This window comes from Ruditapes philippinarum, unplaced genomic scaffold (assembly GCF_026571515.1).
Source record: "Ruditapes philippinarum isolate M1 unplaced genomic scaffold, ASM2657151v2 ctg9926_1_1_1_1, whole genome shotgun sequence".
In the NCBI taxonomy this organism is placed as follows: domain Eukaryota; kingdom Metazoa; phylum Mollusca; class Bivalvia; order Venerida; family Veneridae; genus Ruditapes; species Ruditapes philippinarum.
In genome coordinates, this window is record NW_026858405.1 from 29876 (window position 1) to 52650 (window position 22775).

General features: G+C 31.7%; 1 protein-coding gene across 1 annotated transcript; it reads left to right on the forward strand.

Annotated features, from left to right (window-relative positions):
- Positions 1–17500: 17500 nt before the first annotated feature.
- LOC132753084 (uncharacterized) lies at positions 17501–21122 on the forward strand. Its single transcript, XM_060743492.1, has 5 exons — positions 17501–17662; positions 18041–18128; positions 18606–18776; positions 19085–19218; positions 19872–21122. The coding sequence occupies exons 1-5, from the start codon at positions 17516–17518 to the stop codon at positions 19974–19976; spliced, it is 645 nt and encodes a 214-aa protein (XP_060599475.1). The 5' UTR covers positions 17501–17515; the 3' UTR covers positions 19977–21122.
- The last annotated feature ends 1653 nt before the right edge of the window (positions 21123–22775 follow it).

The following is a 22775-nucleotide window of genomic DNA, read 5'->3' on the forward strand; positions in this document are numbered from 1 at the left end:
GCTGCACATCATACAGGGTATTTTCCTTTCAGTGAACTCAATATTGGAATGGTAACACAGTTCCCACTTGAATTTATGCATCTTGTGTCCCTGGGTGTTGTTAAGCGTTTGCTTACCCCTTGGATGAAAAGCCCACTTGATGTACAAAGAATATTTGCGTCAGCAGTTCGACGCATATATTGACAGCTTGCTTGGATTGCAAAATCATCTTCCAAGAGAATTTCTTCGAAAAGGCAGATCACTTTTTGATATTGACAGGTGGAAAGCCACCGAGTTCCGTCAATTTTTGTTCTATACTGACCCGCTATGCTTACGTGGTGTTCTTGCCCCAGTGATCTACAGGCATTTTATGCTGCTGTTTGTGGGAATTTACTGTCTGTCAAGCAAATTGTATTATAAAGATTATTCTTAATATGCAAATCATATTCTACGACTGCTTGTTACAGACTTTGCTAGACTATATGGTCAGGATATGGAAGTCTATAATGTTCATGGTCTTGTGCATCTAGCTGCTGATGTTGAAACATTTGGCCCTCTTGAAAATTATGCAGCCTTTGTGTTCGAAAGTTTCCTATATAGGCTTAAGACACTTGTGCGCAAACCAAACTATCCATTGCAACAGGTAATTGGACGACTTCCAGAAGATTATGATTTTACAGAAAAATCCAATATCCCATCTTCTGGTCTAGTTAAGAGAGAGAGCATAGGAATGGTCCATTACCTCCCGATAAACACAACTTCTTTCAGTTCAAAGAAATTCATCTACCAATTGTCTTTTTATCTGTTTTTCAAGGAGACAATTGTGTCATGATTGGAAACAAAATTCATTTTATCTGATAAATGGAACGAAAATTGTTGATCTTACAAGACTCATGAAACTTGTGCTTTCTCGTAACGTTTAATAATAACAATTCATTATCTCACTTGTAAGAGTGTTGATAATAAGAGGTTAATGATCTATTTACATGAATTCATCACCCTGTAATTATTTGAGGTGGACACATTAAATCATATGATCCTGTTTTATTTGGATGCTTTCTGCTTATCAATTTTGCAGATTTTTTTTATTAATAGTTTATTACTAATATGAAATGTAGTTAAATTTCTTAGTAATATCAAGCTGCATGTTGTTTTTGTTGTTGTTTTTGTAACTAGTGCGATTCAAAGTAAATTTCATCATTTCTTTGTTAAATCAACTTAATAAATGTTACACTTATTGATACATCTTTTTTCTATAAAATGCTAATAATAGTACTGGTAGTAATTTCAATATTCAAATTGATACTTTGTTGTTTTTTTTTGTTTTTTTTTCATTATTATGTTATTCTATTATCTGTCTTAATATATAAAAAATAGAATTTTCTCATGTCATTAAAAATAAAAATTCAGAAATTTGTCTTTCATTTAAACCACTCATCAACCAACCCATAATTAAATGAGTTATTTTCCAATCTCATTAAAATCATATCCTAACTGTCGCTTCACTACCCTACGCTCGTAGGCTTCGTAGCGAAGAGTAACGGAGCAAAAACGATGATCTGATTTTAATGAGATTGAGTTATTTTCTAATAGTTTATCATATGTCCTCATTGAAACCAATAAATTCACTCCTAAAAGCAGGAATAATTCAAAACACTGTTTAATCAGAACAAAATTCATTCGAGAATAATTTGGACTAGGATCATAAAAGCTGATAGGGAGGTGACCCCTATTGATTTTGAGATCAGTCGATCAAAAGTCCACATCGAGCCATGTCCCATATCCGATATCTAGCCGATGTGAAAGCCCGATGTCGGGCGGATAAAGAAATTAATCTCGGCCTGACGTTGGGCCGATATCAAATGTTTGCTGTTGAGCCGATGTCGGGCCGACATCGAGCCGTGTTGCACATCCGATATCGGGCCGATGTGAAAGCCGACGTAGGCCCGATATAGACGTCGATATTGGCCCAACATCAGCCCGATATAGAATGTTGGCTGGGATGTATAAATTATAGGGTCATATCAATCAATACGTAAGGAAGATGTAATTATAAAAGTAAATATGTAATTAAAACCGCACATATGTAACTATGTATTACTAATCTCAAACGGTATACATGTATATGCAGCTTAAACGGTACATATGTTAAAAAAGGTAACTCAAAATATATAATATTATGTGTGACTAAAACGGTAGATATGTGGCTAAAACGGTATAGAATGTATATAATATTATATATAAACGACACTTATGTAACTTAAACAACACGATTGTATCTTAAACGGGACATATGTTATTAAAAGGTACAAAGGAAAATACGTAATTAAAAGGTGACGATGTAACATTGACGGTACATAAGTAATTCAAACTGATAATTGTTTCGTATATGATTTGTTTATTTAAAGTCATAATAACAGTGTTACAGCTGACAACTTATATATATCACCGACTTGACTTTTCTAAAAAAAAAGTGATATGCTTTACGTACAAATAAATGGTTATAAATAATTTCTGTACAACAATTATTTCAGTGGCTGCAATTAAAAAATGTGTTTTTATTATAATACATGTGCTTCTCATTATCGAATGAAATAACGTTATTTTAATACATACATATATATATATATATATATATATATATATATATATATATATATATATATAATATATATATATATATATATATATATATATATATATATATATATATATATATATATATATAATATTATATAATTCAGATACATTGATTTCAATACTTTGGAAGTTGAAAATACTGTTAAGTAGGTGCCAGGGAACGTTAAAGGCGTTTAAAAACAGACTCGATCAAAATCGAGTATGAAATTTATCCATCTTTGAATATTTGTCTTTATCTCCTCTTTTCCGAAACATGATTTTAATGAAACATACACACGTTTTATAAAAGCATTCTTTGAAAATTGGGCATCTAGTCTGTACTGTATATTTTACATATACCATGTCTACAGTGTAACCTCTTCAAGGCGGCCTTCTGTAGAGCGAGCTATGAACTTTTAACAGAATAAAATCTGTCCAAACTAAGATTCAATGATAAATTTAATCTCTGTAGTGCAACACTTCTCAGAAACGTTTAACTTATTTTCCTGCTTAAAGTGTGTTTGCTCTGCACGGGTCTTACTGTATACAGGAATCTGTTGCATGATCAAAAGCAATTATATATACATTTGTAATTAATGACTTGTTGTTAGAATCATTTTTAAAATTGATGACTATGATCGGAAATGAATGTAAATGAACATTAAGCCCAACCCAAGAGATATTTATCAAAACACGTTCATTTTCAATCCAATACCACTTATGGGTTTCACTTATTAATTGAAGTACAGCCCGAGTGGAGTTGATTTTAATAATTGCAATTAAAAACTGATGCATATTTTAAAACGATTCGTTTTTCAAATTACTCTATACCATTTAAAACACTAGTAAATCACAAATATATGAGTTTAAAAATGATATGATGACTGAAATATTACATTTTAGCATATCCGTTATAAATGTTAGGACATAGCCCTTATTGAATAGATGAAGTATAGGTTCTATGATATATAACTGTTTTATGAGGCAACTGTTTTATATTTTGTGAAAACAGTCTGGAATATTTGACCAGGGCACACACAGTTTAAAATGATGTCATTTTCCTTCCTTCTTTCGGTATCGGAACTCCTTGGATTTTATTTGCCACATTAAATTTGAAGACAAAATCTACTCGGGTCAGAAGAAAACAAACAAACAAACAAAAGAACAATGCAAATCATTCATTGTCAAACAATATTCAACTGAATTTCCTTAAGTCATTTGAATAACAATCTACCGATCTGAATATCTCGATTCTATATTCGATTCCTTACCACACCACGTTATGTATTTAATTTGAAATCGTTTAACTACACATGGTTTTAGGATTCTTTTTGAGTAGTGTTTTTAATATACAATTATATTCCTTCTTTTTTTTCATTACAATATCTTTCAACGGTTCTCTTTGTGACATTATGCAATCGTATATGCTTAAGCGCATACGCGCAGTAAAAGCAGTTATAAAAGATCCTGTACGTTTTTTTGAGGTTGTTAACCATACTTAAGTGAATTTATATATATGTATATAATTATGCTTATGAAAGAATTTTCAAACATCGAGGAATATGTAAAATATGTACTGCAAATATTTGTAAATAGTATATGTAAACATTAAAATATATGCATTCATTTCTTATTGAAAAAAAAATGACTTAGACTTTATAGAAAATAATTTTATTACCTCCCTTAATTTACATGAAATGTTAAATTCGGTAATATCTTCAATAATAATGCTATTTGGAACTTGCAAATTGATAAATATTAATTTGAGCATCATATTTATGGTATAAAACCATAAAAACTTAGTGTTACAGGATCTTTAAAAATACTTCACAGATCGTACACACAACAAAAAGGTTTGCAAGAGTTTAAAGATAATTGCAATTCTAAAATTGAAATAAAAACGAAATAATAAATCGCTGAACAAGGATTCGAACATACCAGTTTACGTCTACATTCTTCAAGTGAAACCCCTTAACCAAATGTGGTAAGAGAGATTTTTGATTTCTTTGATATTTAGAAACGTTTTACAAGAAGATCGTGTAAAGGTTTGAAACTCGAATCTCGTGAATATCAGATGCTACTGACAGTTGTGAGTGGTCTCATTAAATGTATTTAGTAATGTTATGTAGTAAATTCAAGTGATTTGTACTTGTACTCGGCTGGCAAACATGTATCAGTCTATGTTTACGTACCAAATTGTTGTGCCGCAATTCTGTCTACCAAAGATTTTTAGCATGAATGCGCTCGTTTCCTGATAGATATTTCATGAACGGGAAGGGCTAGAGACTTGGGGTCGGTCTCATTTGAAAGCTATATACAAACGTGAAAAAGTGATACAAATTTTTTCAATTGTCTGGACAATTGTTTTCCCAACGGCCCGGGAAGTGAATCCCTTGCGCGAAGGCTCAAATCTGGAGTTTCCGGCTTTCTCTTAACTTAAAGTATATTTTTAAAGGGGTCATAATTTACAATTTTTTTTTTGGTTTTTGACACTTTTAAGATGAACACAGGTTTTTTTTATCAGTCAGGTCATATGTTTTCTTCCCAGGTCCGATACTCGTGTCTGTGGGGCGTTCGTGGCCGAGTTTTCAAACCACTCGCACTCACTGCTGTGGGTTCGAATCCCGACAGGGACTTTTGATTCTTTAATTTTAGAATGCTATCCAGCGAGCATACGGAACGCCATATGAAAGGTCACCGGAGCTCTTTTTTCACCAGTAAATTTGGAATGTTGCCATACGCTCTACTGTGTCGCTGCAACATAAAACCCATTTAAAACAAAATTTTAAGCTTTCATTTCTGAGCGTGCACGTATATATAAAATTAAATATCATACGTGATACAAAAGCATATTATTTAACGGAATGATTATTTCCACTGGAACTAAACATAATTATGTCATTTATGTTTTACACTGATTTATGTGAACCATTTATTCTTGCAAATGAAAAAAAAAGAACGGTTATTAATTATTTAATATTTACTTAGTTTCCAATTTCTGTTTTTGTTGTTGTTGTTGTTGTCACAAGAAAAACAACATGTCGTTCGATTTGATAGTCGTGTTTTCCGGCGAAATACGAACAGCTTTAAGTGTATGTAGACCTTTTTACGACGTGGTCCGTTGCTATGAAAAATCTACCGGAAAAAGTATTAACCCGCGCATGCGCAATCTGCGTAGGGCAAAAAGAACATAGTCTAACATAGAAATATAGAAGAAGTTCATAGACAATTCCGAGTTAAATTAAGGTAAAAGGTAGAAAATTATATAAAATAGCTTTAAACAAAAATAAAGAGATTCCTTTATAGCTCTGTTGCCAATATTGCTATAAATAGGCATAGAAAAAGGAAATTGTTTAAGAATTCCCCCCTTACGGTCACGGACCTGACCTTGAGATTTCTTTTAAGAAAATGTGGAATTATATCTATTATTCAAATGGGAGTCAACTAAATTAATGTTGAAATGGTTTATAAAAAAGATAAATTAAATTTTTATAACATATTAAATCGAGGTTAATTAACATTCTAAAAAAAGTCAGAACAGGTCAGGCGATAATGCATTTTTAGTGTTCAGTTTACCTGATTTAATCCTTTATTTGACTGTGATACAAAACATATTTTTTAAGTCACTTATTAATTATATTCTAAATAGATTTTTGTTCAAAATCTTTAAGGAAAGTGAAATAACACACTTTTTATTCAGTTCCTCGTAACACATGTAATATTTTAATGCAAGTAACACTAATTATTGTCACTTCACAAATCAATAAACATTGATGAGATCGGTATATATAAAAAACATGATTAACTGTCATGGTTCTAAAACGTCCCGGTTGAATGATATTGTATAAACTAGCTGTATACAAACAACCACGATCTGTTTGACACTTACCGCCTGGCCAATCCAAAGGAAGTGTACAAGACACATTGTGTAAAATTATGTAATATAGGGGTAATAAAATTTAATCTTTAACACCCTGCTGTTTTAATTAAAATTAAGGATGCAAAAGTCGTCTAATGATACCTTAAACAGACGACTTTTGTATGTACCTTTTGATCATTGGATTATTAGTCCGCATATTTATCATATCTGTTATAAATATCAATTAACTTTTTAAATACTTACCAATTTAATAGAGTGAAATAAGAATCCCTAAAGAAAGCCCAACGCAAAAATGTTGCAGGCTCGGTTTGATTTAGCCTGTTCATGGACGGTACTGTCGAGTGCAAACTACCGTCCATGCCGCCTAGCACCGGCTTAAGCAGAATTCAACATTTAACATGAACTGGTAAAATTTAGAATTTTGAAACATCCGCAGATGTGTTCATATGGCGGTTATCATGGAACCTTCAATGTGACACTTCCGTGCCATTCCATGAAAAGCGGCGTATGGTCCCCAAATAATAGAAAGCGTGTGCCCTAAACGAGAAAACAATGGGCGAAACTAAATAAAATGGAATTTTGAAAGGGGATCAGCGGTTATGAAGCCTGCATATCACGGATAAGACGCCAAAAGACAATGTTAAAAAGCAGGCAACATATCCCAAGGGTGGTTCAATATTATTCAAGTAGGAATATTGAAATCACCCAACTAGAAAATGCCGAAAAGTTAAAACTAAAAATACCACAAGCACAACAATAATGTCGTGCTGAACGATCTTTTTGATCGGAAATATAACATCCCTGATTGAATGTACGGAGTGACTTTTTACAGCCTCCACACGGCACAAACAACGCTGATGTGGCGATAAAATAGAGTGAAATAAGAATCCCTAAAGAAAGCCCAACGCGGCAAAATTGTAAAATGCTGCAGGCTCGGTTTGATTGAGCCTGTAAATGGACGGTACTGGAAAGTGCAAGTTACCGTCCACGCCCCCTAGCACCGACTTAAGCAGAATTCAACATTTAAACACAAAAATGGTGAAATCTTGAATTTAGAAACATCCGCAGATGTGTTCATATGGCGGTTATCATGGAACCTTCAATGTGACACTTCCGTGCCATTCCATGAAAAGCGTCGTATGGTCCCCAAATAATAGAAAGTGTGTGCCCTAAACGAGAAAACAATGGGCGAAACTAAAAAAATGGAATTTTGAAAGGGGATCAGAGGTTATGAAGCCTGCATATCACGGATAAGACGTCAAAAGACAACGTTAAAAAGCAGGTTGATTGAGCCTGTTCATGGACGGTACTGTCAAGTGCAAACTACCGTCCACGACCCCTAGCAAGTCATCCAAAAATTACTGTTTTCTGGGTGACATAACACTGAATCACGACTTTTAAAGCCTTAAAGTATCATACACTGTTGTCAATTTTATTGCGCTTTTGTCCTACGCAGAGTACGCATGCGCGAAATGCAACATCGGTTCCTATGGAAGAATCGTATTGTAAAAAGGTCCATAGAAGAAAATATGCGACGCGCGAAGGGATCTGGCATAAGACACATAGGTCCGTCTGATGTACAACAATTACATAAAATTTAATGATTACAGTTTACGTAGTTTTTAACTCCTACAAAATTTAAGCAACACCCATTAAAAAACAAACAAACATAAAAAAATGAAAACAAAAACAACAACATCAACAACAACAACAACAACAACAAAACAAAAACAATTACAAAAAATGCACAGAAAATTGTCTTTAGAGTTCATATCATGGCGTGAATGTTTTCAATGTTAAATAGTTCCAGTTTTCATTGACAATAATCCACGAGCTGTTCTTTTTAACCTTTTCATAAAAGTAGTTACTACATATTTTGTGCCAAATGTTCCAATTATAATTACACTTTCGATTTAGTTACAAAAATACCTTAAGATAGCAACATTTGCGCTTCGAATGTTTTTTTTTTACAAAATACTTATAGTTATATGTGTGGTGTTTTAGTTATCCCAAAATTTCTCAAACAAACGCTCAATTTCATGAAGTAAGAGGAAGTTACAAATGTGTTTGTTTCTTTCAGTGTGTTTAAACGATGTATATGAACCGCAACAATCCAAACTAGCGCGATTAAAGGGTACGACTGTAATACTTTCCCGTGAAAACAATTCTAATGTCGGCCAAAAGAGAAGCAAATTGGTTACTTTCGGAACTTTATTTTTTCAAAATTTTGGACATTAGATTATTTACTATCACTCATCCTTTATCGATGTGTACTTAATTTCGGTCCGATTATAAACGGTCAAAAGTTATCGAAAACCGAAGATTGTGAAAAATATCGTTTTGAAAATGTCCGAGTTATTAATTACGATATTGGCCGATTTAATAACATTTTGGCGGGAATGAATTGAAGAACATTAATTCACCTGACATGACCTTAAAGGAATGTACCTTAAAAGAGGTTAATTGTAATGAAAAATAAAAAAGAAATATCTGTTTTTCACGAGCCAGTTGTCAAAGTTTGAGAGACTACCATACCCCATAGCAAGTACAACATGATTAAGTTTAATCGGTGAACGCATAACTTTATTATAAACTCCTAATCTATAAATAGAAACAAAATTCTTTGATTATAAATATTTTGTTTTTGTCCTACTTAATCGGCGAACACATAACTTCATTATGAACTCAAGATCTATAAATAGAAGTAAAATTCAAGGCTTATAAATATTTAACCTTTGTCCTACTTATTCGGTGAACACATGATTTCATTTCTACAAATAGAAATAAAATTCTAGGTCTATAAATATTCACTCATTGACCTACTTTTGTCGTCCAGTGAGAAAAAGCCTACATATTCACCAAGAAGACGAATACCGGGCTAACGGACTGGACAAGAGGATGGTGGATTTTAGAATAGTCCCTTTCTTGTGCGTTTTTTTTTTTTGGTATTTCTTAGAAAATTGAAAGGCTAGTATCCAGCTGATGCCATCTTCTTCAGTATCAATTCCGCCATTTTTGACATAAGCAAACGCTTGATCCATTAAACCGCTATTGCATCCATTGTTTCCTAAAGTGTTGTAACAATAAAGTGTTAAAAAAGTTAATCTCTCTAAAAAAATCCTTCCGTATATTTTTTGTAATAATTTGCAATTAGTTATTTCTAATTCATCTAAGGTTCAATACTTGTTAATACTGCACTTTCGTTATGTTAGTTCTCATTTTACAACTTTAACGCACAAACATGCTGCAAATTTTTGATTGAATTTATTGCCGAACAAACCACTTTACAGAACATCGTCAAATAAATCATATTTATTCACTTGTCTGGACGTAATATTGAACGATATGCATGGAGTGTCCCGAAGAGTCTGACCATCTGATTCAATCTGAACGTTTACATTGTAAAGCGTCTTAATCGTATCTTAGTTTCTAAAGTTTGCACTTATTGCATGTTACAGGACAATATGGGGTTTGCATATCCATGTTTTAGAATTTTCAAAAATACTATAATAATTTTTGTATCGTATTGTACTGCAATGTATCGTATTGATCACGATAGCAATAGTCATTGCCCTTAACGTATGAATAAACAGCATCCTATATTGGGTACAAATTGGAAAGTATGTTTGCATAAACCAGTCAGTAATAGAGTTGTATTGTCTGAAAATTTAATATCGATTAAAATGAGCATCAGAGAAGTGGAAAATTATACTGCACCTTGTCTCGTTAATTTTACGGGCTATTGACGACGCGTGCCTGCCATTTAGATGCTAATCCCATTTCATTAGAAGAAACATTCAAACTAATTGAAAACAATTGAAAATGATGTTATTAATCATTCATATTTCAATATGGTACCAGCTCAAGGCAATTAAATTTATCAAAAGTATTGTTTATTCACATTACATCTTTAACGTCACATATTTTATGTCATCAATTTAAAACAGTGTAAATATTAATACACATATTCGTTTCATTTGAAATAGAATACTTTTAATGACTTAAAATGTCAATATAAATAATTCAAATTTAAATTTTATTTTCGTACCAGAAGATTATTAATTGGCTATCGTAGCATACCATGGTACACATTATTCATGCCAATTACATCGGATGGTTGGTTTGGTTTGGTTTTGTGGAGTTCAAAGCCGACACTGTCAGATAGCGTTATTCCTGGAATCTCAAGTACCCCTTTGTGCATTATTTCAGGCACTTGTGGGCTGGCTGAGTTAAGCCTTCAACTTTTAATAAGCTTGCTTAATAGCTCCCTTGCATGAAAAAACAATCATACCTCCCTGGCGGGATTCGAACCAACAAGTGATTTGAAGTCGGCGAATTAAATCACTCGGCCATAGAGAATCTTCATCTAGAAAAATATTGTGACAAAAATGTGTGCGGAAACAAAATCAAAACCTATTTTCACTAAATTGAAGGCTAGGCACAGAGTACAACACGGAAGTTACACGTGTGGTTTAAAGTATCAGCTTATAACGTAACATTGTCATTGTAACTGTGCAGGCATGCTTTATCAAATAAATGTAGTCTGATCATTTTACAACTTCCGATTGCACCTATTCTTCCTTATACCACGTTCCCACTGTAATACATGTATACTAGGGCGTCCGTGGCCGAGTGGTTAAGATCGTTGACTTCAAACTGCTTGCATCTCACCACTGTGGGTTCGAATCCCGACAGGGACTTTGGATTCTTTCATGTGAGGAAGCTTTCCAGCTAGCTTACGGAACGTTGGTGGTTCTACTCAGGCCCCGTGCGTGCCTGAAATATGCACGGAAGGGCACCTGAGGCCTTCCTCTACCAGTAAAGCTGGAACGTCGCCATATGACCTATACTGTGTCGATGTAACGTAAAACCCAATCAAACAAACAAAGAACAGAACAGAAAAGAACATATATTTTATTAAGACTTGTACAAAGTACATCATCTACAATACATTATATTCACATATGTAATAGCTGCATGAAAATAAACAAACAAAATAAGGATATCACATTTTACGTATACAATAGTTTCATAACAACACACAAACATGCAATCAATCAATCAATCAATCAATCAATCAATCAATCAATCAATCAAACAAACAAACAAACAAACATGTAGCTATGGAAAAATGTGTATTTACCATCTACTTTTATAATTAAATAAGATGCTTTTATGGATATTTTTGGAATCAAAACAAAACATTTGGAGAATGAACATTAATTGTAATCAGACAGTAGCATTTGAAAGTACATACCTAATGGGAAGAGCTTCTTTAACAAATTTGGATAAACGTTTAAGCTCATTTTTATTTTTTGAGTTTAACAGTTGAGTAAATTTGTAAACTGATGGATTTCTGTAATAGTAGGCTTTTAAGTATTGTTTTCTTATAACATCATAGCATTTACATATACAGATAAAATGGTACTCGTCTTCAATATCTAAATCATTGCAAAACAAACAATAACTTCCTTCACGAGGGATTCTATTTCTACTAAATCTACCTGTTTGAATTCTTAAAGGAAGGCCATTCATTCTTAATCTACAAAAATAAAATCTAAAACACCTAGGTAGTATATTTAAATAACATTCATATTCAAAACAAGATTTAACATTTCTATATATACATAAAACAGGACTTTTTTCAAGAATTGTTACAATAAGACAATAAGAGATTCAAAAGAGTTTGTATTTCATCTGGATTTTTACCTATGATAGCCATATCATCAGCAAATAATAAAAGAATTAAAACTTTATCATCTAAAGTAAGACCTGCTTCAATTTCAGACTGAAGATATAATTTAAGGTCTTCAACAAAAAGTGAAAATAAAAGAGGGGACATAACTTCCCCCTGACTAAGACCTACAGCATACAAAAAATAATCCGAATAGCTAAAACATGACTTAACACAAGATTTTACTTTTTGATACATATCACGTATTATACTAAGTAACTTCCCTTGAATTCCTCCGCAATTATACAATTTAAACCAAAGGCCATTTCTATAAACAGAGTCAAAGCATTTCATCATATCAACAAATATAACATACAATCTTTTATTATCATTTAAATATTTCTGAACCAATGAATTAAGAATAAAAATAGCGTCTACAGTAGATCTTCCCTTACGAAATCCGAACTGTGCATCCGAAATAGTGTTGTGTTCATTACAAAATTTTTCGATTCGTCTATTTATAACTGTAATTTTGACAAGCAACTTACAAGTGTAATGTCTCTGTAATTATTAACGTCATTTTGATTCCCTTTCTTATGCAGAGGGATAATTATACCTTCGGTCCATTTATAAGGAAAACAGCCCGAGTTTAAAATACAATTAAATAAGTCACAAATATGAGACGATAAAATATCAATACTTTCTATAAAATATTCGTTCAATAAACAATCATTACCATAAGCTTTATTACGCTTCAGTGATTTAACAGCCGATAAAATTTCAGAACAAGTAATAGGCTCGTTTAATTCAGTAAAAATTTCATTAGTAATTGTCAAATAATTATTTTCACAAAACTCCTCAGGTTCAGCATTGTAACACTGAAAAAAGTCATTGCTTAAATAAGAAAAATATTCTCTAAATTGTTCTAAATTTATTTTATTATCAACTTTAAAATATTTCCAAAAATCTTTCGGCTTACTCTTTTTCAAATTTTCTATTTCTTGAATTTTCTTTCTATAGAACATATTTTTCTTCTTTGTAATAACAGATTTATAAGCAGATTTATGATTACACAAAATTACTTTATTTTCATCCGTTTTACAACAGTTAAATGATTTTAATGATTCTAAATATACGTTTCGTGCATCAATGCAATCTTTATCAAACCATTCTGTGTGCTTCATGTATTTTTCTGCATCATAGTAATGAATACTTCTAAACTTCAAATTATATGAAAAAAGAGGATCTGCAACACTCCGCATTGTATCTGTAAATTTATTTAATGCGTCATTAACAGACTGCCTACTATTACAATCTAATGTATTAACAATAGTATTAAAAACGGGTAAATTTACAATTATGCCCGAACGAAATTGTTGCCGACGATCATTGTCCCACTTAAATTTGATCTCAGAATAATCTGCATTATTATCATGTGTATTATTACATTCCAGTGACAAGGTCAAAAGGGAATGATCACTCCATTCATTAAATGGATGTATAGTTAAGTCACTGACCAATGGAAAATTGCGTTCATTGCATAACACATAGTCTATCACAGATAAGCCGTTATGAGATAAAAAAAGTATAAGTGTTAGTATTCCCGATACGGCCATTGACAATACGTATACATGATGATTTACAAAAATCTAACAGTTTAATGCCATAATTGTTATGTTTACTATCTATTGTGGCCCTGCATGGGGTACTATCGGGTTCATAATCTATGTCATCAATGTTTTTATTTACTTTATCATGTACAATGAAATCATTTTTGTTGCCTACCCTACTGTTAAAGTCACCTAGAAGATAAACAGAACCAATATTTTCATAATTAGATACATCATTTTCTAACGTTTCAAATAAGTCTATATTAAAAGTATTATATACAGGTGAAATTTCACCCCAAATATACACACCACACAAATATATATCTTCATCAACATTAAAAAAATTGCGATCTAATTTCAACCATATAATTGTATCAAAATGGTTCTTAACAATTTGAATTCCTTCTTTTAAATATTCTTTATAATAAAGTACTATTCCGCCACTGCATCTACGCGCATTCTTATCTTGAAATTTTCGAAAAAAAGTTATAAGTGGCGTAACCATTAATAGAAACATTACTTTGAGCATTTGTCCATGATTCATATAAAAAAACAAATATCATTGTTACTTATAATATTGACAAAATCTTTATTTACTTTTTTATCATTTGTAAGTCCGTGGACATTCCATGAAAGTATGGAAAGTTCATCTCCGTCGCATCCCTAATCTTTGATCGGTCGTCCGTCTATAAATAGCGTATCGTACGCGATCCATGCCCTTTTCCCTTCGTCTCGAGCTGCCTTTAACTTGGGAATCAGTCTTCTTCTTTTAGAAATCACTTCCTGTGGGAATTGTTCATACATTTGAAAATCTGTTCCTTGCAAATTTCTCCATTGCCTGCGTACCTGCTCCCGGTCTTTAAAATATGTGAACTTGGCCACAACTGTCCGTTTTTTTCCTGGTAATACATGACCGGGTGATCGGTGAACACGTTCAAAACGGAGTTCGTTGACTACCTCCTTCGAAATCTTTAAGGCCTCATGAAGATGATTTCTCAACTTTTGCTCCGTAACTTCCTGAGATTCATTACCACTTGAATTATCTTCCGGTATGTTTGTAAATATTAGATTATTGCGCATAGATTGCGACTTAAGATAAGTTACTTCGTCACGGGCAGCGTCACGTGATTTCTCTAATTCGTCCACTTTGTTAGCAAGCAAAGCTGCACTTATGTCTGTATTTTCCATTTTATCTTCTAAATGTAACACACGTTCTTCAACTTTCTTCGCTCTTTCATCTATAGCTAACCAAATACTTTTTAGCTCTTTTTCAAATCCTGATACTTGTTTTTCGAGATGATCTAATGTACAAAGTTTTTTCTCCACTGAATCAAGTCTTTTGCAAATACCGTTTAAACACACCATGATATCACTGTTAGTAGGTTGCTTATCTGTTTTTTCCGCCATCGTGTCGATTACTTCCGGGCAATTTGTTTTCAATTCAAAAACAGATATATCAAAAGTAGAAGTGTCACTAGGAATGTCATCATTAGTAGCATTTTCATCATATAGTACAGCATTTGTCTGATTTAGAACATCACTAACTGAAACATTTAATTCTCCGGAAGGGCCTCTCTGTTTGAATATTTTTCTATTGTTTACATTACTTCTATCATTACCACTGCTGTTTCTGTCTTTTCTCTTCTTATTTTTCTTATCACCCATACTACGATTTTAACTCACATGTTTGTTATCCAATTAATCCATTTATATCCAAAATATTCTACTTATAAAACTTTTATTCACGATAAATCTTAAAAATATTTTCCCTCAGAAATTTCAAACCACCATTTTTCACGCATGCGCATAAGCTTAAACACATGTATACTAAAAGTGATATATGTAACAAAAAAATTGCGATTAATCGATCTTAAAAGGTATCGCTTACTCAGATAATGTACGGAAAATGGTGTGCAAAGTACTTAACCTACGGAAATTAACGAAAGAAATTCACGGAAACATACGAACTGTTGATGGGTAAAATACAATAGATGATTAGATGTATATTTTTTTTCTTTTTCTTTAGAGAGGCCAAACATGTGTTAAATAATGTTTAAATAACGGGTTCAGAGTATGAAACATGCTTCTCAGCTTACAAAAGGAGCTCTGAGCATGCACTTTCGTGTCATTAATGTAGCAAAATATAAAAGTAGTAGTTTGACTTCCATACACAATTTAAATAATTTTACCAATTGGTAAAGAGCTAAAGAAGTAAAGGATCACAATAAGAAGTTCATCTTCCAGCCAATAAGAACCTTTTAATTAAAAGTTATTGAGAAACAGGAATCATACCATTTCGGGGGCTTAATGGACCTTTAAACCTTGCTGAATATTTTTTTTATAAAAACGGAAAATATCAAAATTACAAACGAAACCGACTCCTGAATGGAAAGTTTTTTTATCATAAACTTAGTTACATTTTAATAACGCATGTCTACGAAAGACTGGTGGGGGCATTTTAATTTCATGAATTCCCGATTTCAGCTACATGAATTCTCGAGTTCAACCTCAAGAAGTCACAATTTCAACTTTATTCGTGAAGTTGAAATCGCGAATTCATAAAGTGAATTCATGAAGTTGAAATCGTGAATTCACGAAGTTGAAATTGTGAATTCGTGAAGTTGAAATCGTGAATTCACGAAGTTAAAATCATGAAGTTGAAATAGTGAATTCACGACTTCTACTTTACGAACTCACGATTTTAACCTTTTGAACTGAACGAAGTGAACTGAGCTTTTTGAGTATATACATCGGCAAGACTTTCTAAGCATGATCGGCAACCTAAGTTTGACGCCTTTGACTCCGATTTTTAGGTATGTAGATTATGAAGTAAAATGTAAAATAAAATATGTCAAAGAGCTCGTTTTGAGCCGTTGCCTTATTCATATTATCAATTTATGTTCAAGTAATTGCTGATGTTGCATTTTATCAATTCCTATAAATATGTTTTTTGTTGTTGTTGATACTGTCGTCGGAATTGTTGTCGTTGTTGTTTTGTGTATGTATAATGGTTAGCTCTAGAATCATTTTTACCTATAAGGTATGCATTCTGTTGAGCAATTTTGAGATATGTCCGCCCCATTCTTTTTTTTAAAACAAATCTTTATTTACATCTCTTTAATGTACCTAATGGCTACCATGGTGGGGTCATTCTTTGAGGAGGCAAACTATTGTAAGATGTTATTCAACGGGAAGTCAATATTGTTTTAAATGTAATGACCGATTGTCATAATTTGGCGTCACACAACTTCGTTACACCGGTATTTAATTTTTATTCACGGCTATATACATTGTGTCAATGCTTTAAAATAGATTAGTTTGCGAAAGTTCTTGTTATGTAAACCAAATCAAATGATTGGTTGTTATGTATTTGCTGAATGAGAAACAGATGAAACATTTGACTGTTTTCTAATTGGACGATTCACCAAAGATCAATAACAAGGGCATGCTTTTAAGAAGACCTACTCGTTTACATAACACACATTTAACATACCATAGAGACGCGACTTTTCTGTGTTTTAGATACGGTCGTTGTTTGATTTCATTTTATATGCGCGGATAATAAAAAAATTTTATTTTGATACAAGGGGTTTTGACGCGGGTTTATATAGTAAAACGCTGTCTTTTCGAAAAGTTTACTAAAATAAATGCATTTTCTTTGAAATAAGAAAGGGACAATTTTTAATAAAGCTTTGACGTCATTCCGTGTTAGAAGTTAATGATAATAACCATCACGATTGTGCGCGAACCTGTATGTCAATGTCCGTCTGTAAATCGTTCGACTTTGACAGAAACGAACACATTTGCAAATTAAACGATGTTGACCGGTCGTCTGTTAATGCGTCGGAGTTTGTAACAAAAAGCGGCTCTATTTTCTCTGATATCAGCGAATGGCCTAGCGTAAGTATCTGTTATAATATGTACAACTTTTGTAAACGGAAATGATAAAAAACATACCTCGAGGGAAATAGTAAGTCTTACATTTGAATTCTATTTTAGAAGTTTATCGTAACATATGAATGTTATTTTCATGTATATAACGTGAATTCTGTTTTCATGTCTAACATTTTATTGTGCAAAGAAATATTATTTCGAGTAACAATCAAAGGAATGTCTCTCATTGCCTATAAAATGAAATTGAAACACTTACAGGAGTGTGTCTCTTTTAGAAAATATGCATTTTAATAGTTCTAAATAATTCAACAAAGCAATTATTGATGTAACTTCTTTCTTTCTATTTACAGGCAATGGTCTTATATTTTTTTCTTCTATTTATAGAGAATGGTTGGAAGTTGTGGCTCAAGGCCGTGTAAAGTGAACCAAAGATGTTACCGAAATGGTCCTTCACATGAATGCAAAGACATAAGTTCGTAAAACTTTTATTATTACATTTTTATTTGTTATTTAATTAAATGTGGTGTATAATTTTTCAAGAAATACTTACGCAATACTTTTGTGTGCTAAACAGTATTGTCTTTGATGACATTTGCAAAATTATGTTCCATACCAGGTAGCGGGTACTTATAAATCCGCCCTACTGAAACGTTTGTGTATTAATATAAAAGAATAAGATAAACAAAAGAAGCAAAAACAGAATAATAGAAAAAAATAAAACACATTTCACACTTGACACTTGATTTGAAAAAAAAAACGTGAATCGCTTTATTTGCGAAAATGATCATTCAGAAATGGGCTTTTGTAAAGTATTAACTATTTATTAGATTATTCCTCCTCCTCATCATCATCATCATCATCATCATCATCATCATCATCATCATCATCATTATTATTATTATTATTATTATTATTATTATTATTATTATTATTATTATTATATTTTCAGCTTGTGCTTCGGATCAGAAAATTGAAAATGGTAAAGTACAGATAAGTGCGCCTGGCGAAAACAAGTTCCTCGACATAGCTCTAGTGAAATGTGACAAAGGATATTATGTTCCCAGTCAACAAGAGGTGAAATGTGAGGCTTCAGGAAAATGGCAGCTTGCAACGTGTAAATGTAACGTATTTAAATACGATTGTTCTTTTCTTACTTTAATATTTCATTAAAATTAGCAATGATGGTAAAATGTAAGTTGCCTTAAAGGCGAGATGGTCTTTAAAAACATCTACATATATGCTAATGCAAATAAATGGCATTTTTATCCAAATATAAACAGACAGATCAGGGATATATTGGATGATGTCCGTACATGTTTGTATATTGATGAATCTATTGTTACTATGTATTTTTGGTAGTTGATACTGGTAGGTACATTGGCACTATAATTGCTTTAAACTTTATACAGTTTTCTGTTCTTTGCGTAGTACCAAGTGATTGTAAAGAAGTCCTTGATAAATTTCCTGAGGCGAAAAGTGGACAATATGAGATAGAACTATGGATATCTGGTAAGATTCTGACTGTGAATTGTGACATGGATACAGATGGCGGAGGTTGGACGGTATGTAGATTCTTTAATTAGAAAATTAACAAATTGTTCTTTCCTGGTTTACATTCTCACATGATAAATTGTTGAAATATATTTGGAAAAACATTTCCTTTTTAACATTTATTTAATTCATGATGCGCTTTTGTTCAGTACGAATAACCAGTTAAATGGTGCCAAATAGACGTCAATATCAAATTTTATTTTATTCCAATTTCCGGGCATACTTTCGCAGAGAATATTTGTTTGTTTAAATTCTCGTATAACAACAATTCCCACAGAGTGTATCTGTTACGATATTTCCACACTAATATATAATGCATTCTTTGCATCCGTACTCAAATATAGTCTGGTTGCTTGGTAAATTATATTTTATAATTTCACTCTGAAATTATTTCACTGTCTACAGAAAAGCACAACCACGTATTTAACGTTTAAGTCAATGAGACAATTGTAATAGGTCAGATAAGATCATGTTAAGAAGTACAAAAGGTCTATTCCAAACAGCAAATTAAAGATTAAGGACTTTAGTCCATCTTTCCCTTTGAAGTGATCATTAACCCTTAGCATTATAAAACTGACGTTTAACAGGCACACACTTAGTATATTTTTGAGTAATAATCATATACATAATGTGTAAGCGCTCAACATGTTTGCATTTCTTCTAGATATTTCATAGGCGAATGGACGGGTCAGTGGACTTTTATCGCAATTTTACAGAATATGAGAATGGCTTTGGGAATGTTGATGGAGAGTTGTGGCTAGGTATGTAAAAATATTTCATTCCTCGTAGCATTGGCATTTTAAAACAAATATAGTACAGATATTGCGTAGTCACCTAAGGTACAACACCGTCGCAATTAAATAACACACATGACATTTGTTGCAAGCGTAACATGAAGATAGGTTTCTTTACCATGGAACAAAATATTTTGCTTACAGTTAACTAATAGTTTAATAATCGAATACACTTAGAATATTTCTTGTTGACCGCAATGCATTGCTTATAATAGTTGTTGAAGAATATATACAACTGTAGTCGAAAAAGACGCTTCTATCTTAAGTTAAGCTCGATTTTTCAAATCATTTTTAAATATATGTTATATTTATTTCAACTTAATTATTCTTGTTTTAAAAGACTGAATATTTCAAGGGCTTGTTTATACACAAAATAACAAGAATAATAGTCGAGCTATCTGTTGTTTTTACTGTAACATTTTTTTGCTTTTTAAACAAAACGAAAAATATACCCAGTGTATCAGTGATTTATTTATTCTCATGTTTTAGAGTGTAAAAATTGTCCTATCTATATTAATTTTGTTTATATGTGTGTGTTTGCCTGTATTTGTTTATGTATGTAGAAATGATTTTTTGATTTGTTGTGTGGTGTGTTCACATAACCCTTCTTGAAACATGTATTTTCGTTTGCAAAAATACATTTAGGTGAATGCAAGTAGCCCAAATATCCTATCTTTGAATTGTAGAGGTCTTGACGGTTTTAAATGTTTGAAGCAGAAAAAATGCAGTATTTACAAAATACTCACTTAACGTTAAATATGTATAAAATATATACTGTGAACTGAATAGTAAATGTTTCCTTAGTCAAGGGACATCCAGTTCCAGTTGCAATTTAAAAAAAAAAACTATTGAATATAAAAATCACAGCAAACACATTGATAATAAAGGAAAATTTATTGTTTTAGACATAACTATTGAGGGAAAAGATTTATCCTTATAAATCTTTACGGTCCAAATACAGATCAGCGAACTGTTTGGTATCATTGACAGAATAGGAAACGATTCTTATATCTTGTCTGGCAATTTTAACTTAGTTTCTGATTCTGAAAAAAAAAATACAACTATAAATTTGTACTTAATAATAGAGCTAGAAATCTGATTACAAAATATTGATCAGAGAAATCTTTTTGGTCCATATGTAACCTTAATATATCGAAATGATGAACTTCAGCTTATGATAAATGACAAGTTGTTTTTAGAATCACTTTTAATGGTACCGAGAGGGACAGCTATATCTTACAGCAGTTATCTAAAGAAACAAATGATGAAAAAAGTATAATAAATGAAATACATGCTATTGAATCAAACTTGTAAGACGATAAACGTAACCGATTTCAAAAATTGCAAAATGAAAGGATCTTAATATTCAGCTTCAAGGTTATCTTATAAGGTCACATTAGAAGGAGGAAAACCTTCAACATTTTGTTTTTGCGGTTGAGTAAAACATAGTCACATAACTAAGACTATATATAAGATTAAAAAAGATGACGGTAATATTCTAAATGATCAAAAGTTAATTTTAAAAGAAAGTGATTTTTTATAGAAATCTTTTCAGCAAAATGTCATATGATGCAAATAATCAATTTTTACAATTTGTGGACCGGTTTTAAGTGAATATTGGAATCCAATATATAAGAAGGCTATATAAGTTTTGAAGAAGCTAATAAAGTACAAAATATGGCAAATAACAAAAGCCCGTCAGGCTTCAGTGCAGATTTTTATAAGATATTTGAAAAAGATTTAGGTCCTTTTGTTGTAAAAGCTTTCAATGATGCATATACTTCAAATAAATTGTCAGTTACCCGAACACAAGGTGAAATAGCATGTATTCTAAAAACAAAAAAAAAACCTTAACAATTCGTAAAAAATGGAGACGTATAACACTTCTAAATACGGTATACAAAATTGCTGCAGGTTGCATAGCAAATCGGTTAAAACCTACTCTAGTAAACTAATAAATAAAGATCAAACATGTTTTTAAGATACATTGGAGAAAATATCCGTCTTATTTATGATATTATGCAGTACACTAAAGAAAATGACATCCCTTGACTTTTCCTTTCAATAGATTTTGAAAAAGCTTTTGATTTACTCTTTTGATCTTTTGTACAGAATATTCTGTCTTTTTTTAACTGAAAAATGAAATATTCTCATAAAAAGTATAGAAAACAAGATGGAATCAACATCATTTTAAAATAAATGTTAGGCATAAATTTTCATGTTGGGGAATGACTTAAATAAAGTCATAAATGTAACAATAGCGAAAAAATAGAAAATATCGAAAGGTTATTCAAAATTGGCAAAGAAGAATTCTCACACCAATAGGTAAAATTGTTGTTATATAATCTCTTTTGATCTCATCTTTAAATCATTAATTTATTTCACCTCCAAACACTTCTGAAGATGTAATCAATGTATTAAATAAAATATTTTATGATTACATAGTTTAAATCTTCCGTTATTGTAAACACACTATGCTGAAGGCGACTTGCAGATGATCAATATTTCTGCCTTTATTATGGCATTAAAAATAATATGGTTTAAAAGAATCTCAAATGCTAGTTCGAAAAGGTATTGTTTACGACAAAATAAATATGCAAAAAGATTTTACTGTGGAAAACATTTCTTTGATAAACTTGCAAAAGAAACTAACATTCTCTTTTGGAAGGACATGTTTACAGTGTAATATATAGGAGTGATTCCAATAGAAAATCAATTCTTTCGTAAACATTCTTTATTTTATAATAATAACAACATATTAATTAATTCAAAAG